At 46.9% G+C, this 10,146-nt stretch overlaps 1 protein-coding gene across 1 annotated transcript; it reads left to right on the top strand.

Annotated features, from left to right (window-relative positions):
- Positions 1-1,195: 1,195 nt before the first annotated feature.
- Tmem247 (transmembrane protein 247) lies at positions 1,196-9,076 on the top strand. Its single transcript, XM_038319350.2, has 5 exons — positions 1,196-1,312; positions 2,114-2,440; positions 6,529-6,869; positions 7,603-7,703; positions 8,835-9,076. The coding sequence occupies exons 1-5, from the start codon at positions 1,196-1,198 to the stop codon at positions 9,074-9,076; spliced, it is 1,128 nt and encodes a 375-aa protein (XP_038175278.2).
- The last annotated feature ends 1,070 nt before the right edge of the window (positions 9,077-10,146 follow it).

Genomic DNA, 10,146 nt, shown 5'->3' with positions numbered 1-10,146 from the left:
ATGCTTCTCCTGCCCAAGACGGACGTTGGTTAGACTCATGCCAGTAAGCCATAGTCAAGTGACGATACAGATTAATAGAAATGGGTTGAATCAAGATGTGAGAGTTAGCCAATAAGAGGCTAGAAATAATGGGCCAGGCAGCAATTTAATTAATACAATTTCCGTGTAATTATTTTGGGTGTAAACTAGCCAGGTGGCCAGGCACCGGGAATGCAGCCCGCCACTCCTTTTACAACACCAGCCTTTGTGGGTCTTCAGTTTCCAGACAGGAGACTATGGGCTTCTTCAACCTCTATAATTATGTGAGCTAATTCTCATGTTCCTTTTCCCATGTCTCATACTGGTTCTGTTTCTATGGGGAACCCAACACAAGGCTCCCCTCTTGTGCTGTGCCTGCATGGCTTTCCCTCCATACTTATTGGCACACTTATCTTCTAAAGACATTAGTCACACTGGATCAGGATCCATTGCAATGACATCATTTCTATGAAGATCCCATCTCCAAATAAAGTCACATTCTGAGGTCCTGGGGAGCATTCAGCATAGAACTCTGGGAGGAGAAAACTGGTCCATCCTAGTATAATCTGCCTTTAACAGGCAAACCTAAGGGATTGGAATTTATACAATAGGCTTCTAGCACCAACAACTGACATTCCAGTTTTCAAAGCAGCCCTGGGGGTAAGAAAGGCCCAATCTTCATTGAGTTTTGTCTTTTAATTTTTTTATTACATATATTTATTTGGGGTTATATGGTATACACATATACTATAAGAAACACAGATGGGAGTCAGTTCTCTCTCTCCTCTCTCTCTCTCTCTCTCTCTCTCTCTCTCTTCTCTCTCTCTCTCTCTCTCTCTCTCTCTCCTCTCTCTCTCTCTCTCTCTCTCTCTCTCTCTCTCTCTCTCTCTCTCCTCTCTCTTCAACCATGTGAATCTCAGGGATCAAATTCAGGTTATTGGATCTTGCTAGCAAGCAACTCTACTGGCTGAACTATCTTGCTGCCCCCAACCTGCCATTCTTACCAATGACTCCTCAATGGTGTGACAGCCTCTAACCAAAAGTGCCCTAGCAACTGGTAGAATGTGGCTATTATGAGGATTAGGGATTATGATGGTCACCAGAACCTGGTGAAGCCAAATGTTACTGTCTCAAAATATGTCCTCTGGCCCTAGTTGGCAGCACTGTGGTTATCTGGATGGCAACAGAGGACCGAGAGATGATGGGAGCACGTGGGGCAGGAGAAAGTTGCCCCACCCTCTCCAAGGTGGCACCTGGTGACAACATGCCCGAAGGGAAGTCAAAGGCCTCTTTGGTAAGACGATCTTGCCTCTCTTGATTGCCCTAGACATTCCATGGGGCGGGGGCGGGGCAGGGCACTCAAAGCTTTACAGTCTAAGGAGGTACTATGAGATTCAGATGCCAAGAAGAGCAGGGCTGTGTCCCATCTCCATAGTTGGTACCCAGTTGCCTCCAGGAACCAGCAACCCTTTGTGGGGTTGTAATGTTACATGAAACTGTCTTATCTCTCTATTTGAGACCCTTCCTTCTCTCTGTGGCTGGGTCACACACAGATACATAGACACATGTTGACTGGTTCTCTCAACAAAGACCCTAGGATTCTTCCACTCTGGAGTACCTGAAAAGCCCATTGCCTAACAGTTAGGTGAAATGTGGGGAATAAGAAAGTGACCTCCCTAGTGACAAGAACCGCTAGCTAAGCAGATGCCCATCTCACCTATCAATGCCTTCAGTTACAACTTTAGGGCACCACGGCTTCGTGGCAGTTTGCTTTCTGTTCTTGAGTCTCTAACAGCACACTCTTTGTGTTTTGGGTTTTTGTTTTGCTTTGTTTTCCAAGACAGGATTTCTTTGTGTAACAGCTCTGGCTGTCCTGGAACTCACTCTGAAGACCAGGCTGGCCTTGAACTCAGAGAGATCTGCCTGCCTCTGCCTCCCAAGAGCTGGGTGGGATTAAAGGTGTGCACCACCATTCCCTAGTCTAGCTACTCTTTGTAACAGACCCCAGGCGAACTGAGGCTTGGAGCTGAGGATGTGGTTTTAGGGAGCCCCACACTGACTCCACCATCATCCCACCCCTTCTTCTCCATCCTAGGATGCAGAACCCCTAAAGTTAGAAATGCCCATCCTGGAAGAGAATGAAACTTGTGAAGACAGAGATTGCCCAGGGACCCCTAAGTCACTATCCCCAAAGTCTGGCCATACCACCAAGGGTCAGGCTGGTGACGGACCTGGACTGGAACCCGTGGAGCTGCCCCTGCCCCTGGAGACAGAACACCACAATGCGATGGAACTGGAGAAGGTGCGCATGGAGTTCGAGCTGACACGCCTGAAGTATCTGCACCAGGAGAATGAGCGGCAGAGGCACCACGAGGAGGTGATGGAGCAGCTGCAGCAGCAGCAGCAGGCTTTGCCTCGCCAGGTAGCAGAGTAGTGCTAAGGGCCGAGGGCCATCCCCATGGACCCTGGCAAGACAGACCTTGCTGTATCTGTTTGGCTATGCGCCTTGCCTGCCAGCCCCAGGTCTGGCTGAGAGGTGGTAAGCATCCATGTAGCTGCCTCTAGCCCCTGGTGCCTTGAGTCAGTTTGCAGGGTGGTCTGAGATCTAACTCTGTTAGAGCTTCCACGTTAAATGAGATTCAAGTCTCCAAAGAGAGCTGAGAGTAGGAGATACCCTGAAACAACATCCTCTACCCAGTACCGCTTTTAACAGTCTGTGTCCGATACTCACACCACGCTGGTCCTCCCACCACTTGTCTTTCTCTCAAGATGCAGTAGTAGACCCAGCAGCCCCCGTCATCTGACCACGGGATGTCAACAGAACCATCACCTCCCTTTCAGGTCTGAGCTTTCTCTGTTGAACACTGCCTGGTAACCACTAATGCAATGTTGTTTTCACGAGAAATGTGTATTCAACCCCTACTCCGCCCGTTCTAGCCCTAAATGGGAACAAGAGTGCTCATCTGAGCCATGGGGATCTAGCTCAGCAGGTAGAGCGCTTGGCCTGCATGCCTGAAGCCCTGAGTTCAGTCTCCAGCACCAAATAAACCACATGTGGGGCCTCCAGGATCCCAGCACTCCGGAAGTGAGGCAGAATGATCAGCTCAAGGTGACATGACAAGTTTGAGGCTAGCCTGGGCTATGTGAATCCTTGTTTCAAAGGACAAGATGAGATGAAGTGTCATGTGAGGTATTTATCACTGTGACCAGACCATTCTAAGCACTTCATGGTGAATGATGTCACCACTTCCAAGTGGTGCTTCCTGCTCTCTAAAATCATGGGTTCTGGGTAAAAACCCCAGCTCTAGGGCTTTAGTTAACCACTTAACCTTGAACACATTACTAATCCCCCTTGAACTTGCTTATCACTAAAGTCAAACCTATCTCGCGGGGTCACTGTGAAGCGTAAGTGAGCGAGCGCACACAAGCCGCTTTGCAATGAACAAGCGCATTAGGAAAGCGCTCAATAATGGTTGGCTGCTAGCATTTTTATGAACTCATACAGTTCCCTTCTTGACCCGCACGCAGCAGCTCCACTCACCACTTCTCGGTTTTACTGGGATGTGATTTATTAGCTAAGCTTCCCAGCTCTGAGTCACCCTCGGTTCTGAGAAGCTTGTCCTCATCTAAGTGATTGCTATGACTGTTGAGAAGGAGCTGACCCAAAGGGACTCCCACTGCAAGATCCCACCACAGGTTATCCCACCACAATCAACACTGTGCTGGTACATTCTCCCCAGCTCGCATTTCCGCAGCTTGCCCAAGAAAGCTGCCCTGAGTCCCGCATCGCTTCCCAGAATAAGGTGTTACATTGGCCCAACGACTGGCCAATTCTTTAAAGAGAAAATGGGTTTCTTTGACATGACTTGTTCTCAGTGAACACATGCTGGCTTCTTAATTATTTTTTTCTTGCTCGCAAGATACCTGCTTAAGTATACATTGAATGATATTACTGAGCCAAGTCAAGCTTCTTGAATGGGACATTAGAAATACATTTTTCTCTCCTATCTAGAAAACATTTGCCTTTCTCTGGAATTCACACACACTCCATGATATTTTCCAATTCTTGTACATTCTTAGATTTTTCTCAATGTCCAAGGATGAAATAGTTGCAAATTTGAACCAGAAACTATTTAAATCAGGCATGCTGTTTGTGAGACTTTCTTGTCTGGTTGCTGTGACAGACGCCCTGACAAACACAGCTGAAGGAAGGGTTGGTTTGAGCTCACGGCTCCAGGGAGGAGCCCTAGGAGGCCAGTCCCACTGCTTAGGTCAGGACTGGGGCTCAGATAACCTTTCCACTCAGTCCAGGACCCCAACCCACGGGATGGTGGGAAGTCCCATCTCAGTCGGCCTAACCTACAAGACCTCACAGGCGCAGCTCTAGGCAGCTCCAGGTCCTGGCCAGGCGACAGGGGAAATTAGCGGTCACAGTGGTAGGCCCATCCCTTCTACTTATTTCTCTCTTTTTAATTGGAAGAATGCCTCTCCTTGCTGGGTGACATGAAAGTCCTTATCATAAAGTCCTCTGCTTCTTTTATTTTTAAAAGATTTATATATTTATTAATTTAGAAGAGGGCATCAGATCTCACTACAGATGGTTGTGAGCCACCTTGTGGGTGCTGGGTAACTCAGTACCTCTGCAAGAGCAACCGGGCTCTTAACCTCTGAGCCATCTCTCCAGCCCAAAAATACTCTACTTCTTAAAAGACAGGCCATGGGCAGTGTCTTGAAAAGTCTAACGGGTATGATATATGTATATATGCACATGTATGTGTGTTCATATATATAAATAAACAAGACAGTTCAGGAAATTATATGTAAACATTTTATATATATATAAACTCATATATATGAACATTGTATAAACACACACATATATACATATAATATGAACAAGACAGAGTTCACTGTATTAGCATATTATATATGTACATACATATATATGAGCATTACATATAAATACACACACACACATATATATGTGCACACACATACACCCGCACATCAGAACTTTCCTCCGTCCTCATTTCAGGCTAAACACATGTAGGCTGCAGAGTGTGGCCGAGGTCATGGCACAGAGCCCCAGCCTACAGAGCACTAACCTGCCAGAGAACACTGAATTTCTTCCTGTGGTCTCCTGCTCTCCTTGCTGTTCACCTTAGAGACAGCAGAGCTGCAATCATTTCCCATCCCTGTAGATTTATGTCTTGATGTCATTGCTTTCTCATTTCTGTAGCTGTTTTCAGCCATGATGTATCTAAGGCCTAGGCCCTTGGGAATAGTTTTAAAAAGTGTTTTACTTATGGTTCATTTGCAAAAAAAAATGGGGGGGGATTGATTATGGAGCCTTCCATAGTTTTCTTTTTCTAAGTGGCTGAAAGAAAAGAGGAGAGAAAGGGAGGATGAATGGATGGATAAATAAATTCAATAATACTGAATATATCCAAACTAATATTTCTCACTAGTTTAGGGCATCTTGGCCTTTGCCATTAATACTGACATTTTAAAAAGTATTGTGGAGCAGAAACCATGGCAAATTCTCAAACTCAGACCAGAATGTTTATATTGGCTTCTATCTCCCGCACCCATGACAAAATAGGGTCTGAGTCTAGTTACTGACTTCAGAAAAGAGCGACTCACAGTCAGACCCATCCAAAAACCCAACTTCTGCAGGTTCAGGGAGCCTGGCACTCTGGCCACCTGCCCCAGGAGAGAGAAGATCCCATGGTGGAAGACCACATACTAACCATGTGACATGTGCCAAGACACAGGGAGTCTGAAATGCTCATTTGAGCTCAAGGATGTACCTTCAGGGTGCCTGTCCTGAAAACTAGGCTATTAGGAGACAATATCCAAAGGATGTACCTTCAGAGTGCCGCTGTCCCGAAAACTAGGCTATTAGGGGATGACATCCAAAGAATGTTTCTAAGAACCAGAGTCCAGATCTGGGAAACTTGGAGTCCCAGAGAACTTGTTCACATGGGTAACCCAGCTGGGCAAGATGGGGCAGAGGAAGGACAGCATTGGCCCGGTGCCCAGGGTCAGTAAAAATAAGGTTAACTCAAGATACAAAATGAATGAGATCTGTCTATGTGACAGTGACCTCACTAGGATTCATTTTATCATTTCTCATTCTTCCTCATGATTTTGGGAAGGGGGATTATGACTCAGTGACCTCCTTGAGGTCACTGTCAGGGTCAGGACACGTCTGTAGCTGTTTTCAGCAATGATGTATCTAAGGCCTGGGCCCTTGGGAATAGTTTTTAAAAAGTGTTTTCCTTATGGTTCATTTACCAAAATCTTAGGTGGGGGATTGAATATGGAGCCTTCCATAGTTTTCTTTTTCTAAGTGGTTGAAAGGAAAGGGGAGAGAAAGGGAGGATGAATGGATGGATAAATAAATTCAATAATACTAAATATATCTAAACTAATAGTTCTCGCTAGTTTAGGGCATCTTGGCCTAAACATAGCTGGTGTCGCCAGCTACGCTGTCTTCTTTCCTCACAGTTCTCGGGAGGCCTCCAGGACCTCTTGCTCCCCCAGAACCAGTTTGCCATGTTCCTGTACTGCTTCATCTTCATCCACATCATCTACGTGGCCAAGGAGATGGTCTTCTTTCTCTTCTCCAAGCATTACCTGTTCTGTCTCGCAGCCATCTTGCTGTGTTTGATTAAAACCCTGTGGTCCTACTTCCAAGTGCCTTTGCGTCTTCCACCAATGGCAGGACTCCTCCCCGCCCATTGTAACCTGTTTGATGGCGCAGCTGCCAGCTGCTGCCACCTGTGCGTGCAGACACTTGGCCAGGCCACTGCCTTCAGCCTGCTTCTCACTGTGATGACCAAGGAGAAGTTCAGAAGTTAACAGGTTGAGGTTGGGGGGTGGATCTTCAAGGACGGCCTAAAAAAAACCTTTCTAGAATCATTGCCACATGAGTGGCCAAGCTGGCTTGGATACCACCACATCTGCTCATACTCATACAGTTTGATTTTTTTTTCCCCTTTAAATCATAAAGTTAAGGTGAGCCCCTCCCCCAACAAAAATGTCCTTGTCCCAACCCCCAGAATCTTGAGAGTGCTACTTTAGCTCACAAAGGAGACAGTTTCTAAGGTTGTTAGTTCAGATCCTGTGTACTGGCAGCCTTCACAAACTGAAGCTCACCACCTGTCCTCTCCGGGCCAAGTAGTCAGTAATAAAATGCAGAAGATGGAGATTTATTCAATGTGATCACATTAGAAAGAGGGACGAATGAAGAGGTCCACCTTGGGGGTTCTAACACAAAGTTTAGGCTCAAGTAGAGAGCCAGAGATGTGCATAACTAAGCAGCCTGGTTGTGGCCCTGCCCACTGCTGTCTTGGCCAGTCTCCCCTGAAAGGTTTGGATGCTCAGAACTATATGAAGTCTTCTTCCAGGAGGCAAGCTCTCCTGTGGCGGCTCCAGCCTTCAGCTTTCTTCTTCCAGTATGAGACTTTTGGGGAAATTTCAATTTCTTGACGTCTATTGTTTTGGTAATCTGGTGGCCAAAATGGGGAGCACACATGCCTCTTGGTTTATCTTAGAATGTCTTTATTCCTGCCCACATAGTTACAATTCTGAGACATGTCCAGGACTCTTGATGTGGGAACTGAGCCTGCATTATCCAGGTGGGCGCAATATCGTAACAGGTGTGGGGAGCCATCCTCAAGGTCAGAGTGACGCAAGGCCACAAGTCAAGGAATGGGGGAAAGGCTGGAGAAATGGTGCAGTGGTTAGGAGCACTGGCTGCTCTTCCAGAGGACCCAGGTTCAATTCCAACACCCATGTGGCAGTTCACAACTGCCTGAAACTCAGTTCCTGGGGATCCAACAACCCCACACAGACATTCACGCAGGCAAAACATCAATGCACATAAATTTTTTTTTAAAAAAAAACGGACAGTTTCTAGAGGCTGGAAACATTCAGTATATGAAGTCTCCAGAGAAAGGAATAGCCCTGTCAATGCAATTTAAACTTCTGAACTCCAGAACTGTAAAGGAAGAAAGCCCTTTGATTTTAAGCCACCATTCCACGGCTATTTGTTGCAGTTGCTACAGGGACCTCATAGGAGCCAAGACTCCAGGGCTCTCCCGGCTATGCACACATGTCATTGTGGCGCACATGCTGTCAAGGTCCATTCTGCGTTTGGCCAGAGCCTTCAGACAACTGATTAAAAGGAAGACACATTGGCATGCTGCTGCCACCCTGCTGTTAGGAAAAAAATAATAAGGAGCAACTCTGCAGGCACAAAGAAGTCCAATTAGGTCAAATCAAGCCAAATTAAAATGCCCACAGTTTTATTAAATACGGGTGGCCAAGCGCATGGCAGGGAGACAGGAAAGAGGGGAGCACATGCAAACCTGAAACCACGTGTTTCTCCTCTGGGAGCCCACTTAAATGCCCTGTGGGAGTGGTCCTGACCCCTCCTGGGATTTGGAGTCCAGACCAATATACTCCCAGGCCAGGGGGCTGGGATGGATGCCAGGGACTGGGGCTATGCTCCCAACTTTAACACCTGCCACACACACACCAGGGAGCTTGGGACAGGTTTATAAGAACTGTGGGAAAGAGTACTCTAAAGCAGCCAGAGTTTCCCTTGGTAAGATAGGCAGGAAAATACAGCCACACACTCCCAGACCCAGAAAAGAGGAGAGCCTGGAGGAAAGCCATCGTGACTATGTTATGGGAAAATGGGAAGAACTAAAAATACCACATACATAAAACACACATGCACACGTGCACATACACACACAGAGGTGCACAGACTCTCAAAAAGTAGGTACAAACATGCTGACTTACAGAGATCAAAGTAAATAATTCCCTGCAGCAGGGCTGTTCACCAGTCTCCAAACAGAAGAGGGCTCAGTGGAGCCCAGAAGCAAAATTGCAAGCTCTATACAACAAAGAAGAGGAGCTTAAACCCCCCCCCACACACACACAGCAACTAACTCCCCCTTGCTGGCCCCAGCAGGGACTGTCACCGGCTCAGCTCCCAGCAGCCCAAGCAGCAGGATGGCCAGTTCTGGCACTGGGAGCCACATGAGGGGATAAACTGGCAGAGAAAGAGAGCGTGGACGCAGCACTCAGAGAGTCTCTACCCACTCTCTCTTCCCTGTCACAGGGCTGTGCCTTGAAAGGGACTGAAATAAGTTCCGGCTGGTTGGGTTCTGTGAGTGACACTCAATGAATCGGAGAAGACCGTCTTGGGACCACACTGTCAGGAGGTATTAGCATGCCATTTTCCGCCCTGTTCAATGCATCCATCCCCACTTACGCCTGTGTGTGATGGGCACTTAGAACTTGCAAATGGTAAAACTGGCATTTCTCATTAAACTTTCAGTGATGGAGATGCTTGCTATGGCTCAATTCTCAAGATCATTTATTTGATCCAGGTTTCTGGCATGAATCTGAGGCAAGGAGATTAGGACAGCAAAGAATTGCAGGCCTGCCGATTCACCTGTCACAGAGAGAGGTGGGCACTAGGTAAAAACTCAGTGTCTTAAGGCCATCCTGTCACTCCTGTTGCCTAGCAACACTGGACCTAAATGCTTTTGTTTTTCCTCAGAGAAAAAAAAACTCTCTTAAGTCACTAAATTATTATGGCACACTCTGGGTTCTAGATACAAACTCTTTTTTGTCCTCTGCCCCAGATCTAGTGTTTGAAGTCTGGTGCCAGGAGTCTAGGACCTGAGCTGAGGAAGATGCAACTCTGTATGTTTGCCCTCCAACTTAGGACAAGACTCTTTGTTGAAATGCAAAGTGGAAAATCAGGAGACACACAGACACAAAGGACAGGAAAGAGACACCGCTAAATGGTCACCAACCTAGCAACAAGTCAATGTGTTAGCAGCTTCTGAGTGCCTCCAATGCCAAGTAACCAGCTCAATGCTTAAGGAGGCCAGCTTGCCAAAACCCCAGGGAGGCAGAGACATATCAAAACCAGCTTGTAGAGAATTCCAGGGTTCAGAGAGCCTTACTCTGGAGAACAGGCTCTTCCCGAGTTTCTGCAGTCTTGCCTGGTGAGGTGGATTTAACACAAGAGCACTTAAGAGAGCTCACAGCATAGAGATCTCAGGCATGAAGGCTTCTTGTAAAAGAAGAGCAGCCTCTGTC

Source organism: Arvicola amphibius, chromosome 2 (assembly GCF_903992535.2).
Source record: "Arvicola amphibius chromosome 2, mArvAmp1.2, whole genome shotgun sequence".
Classification (NCBI taxonomy): Eukaryota; Metazoa; Chordata; class Mammalia; order Rodentia; family Cricetidae; genus Arvicola; species Arvicola amphibius.
Note: the sequence above shows the minus strand (reverse complement) of the source record. Positions and strands in the feature narration are given on the sequence as shown.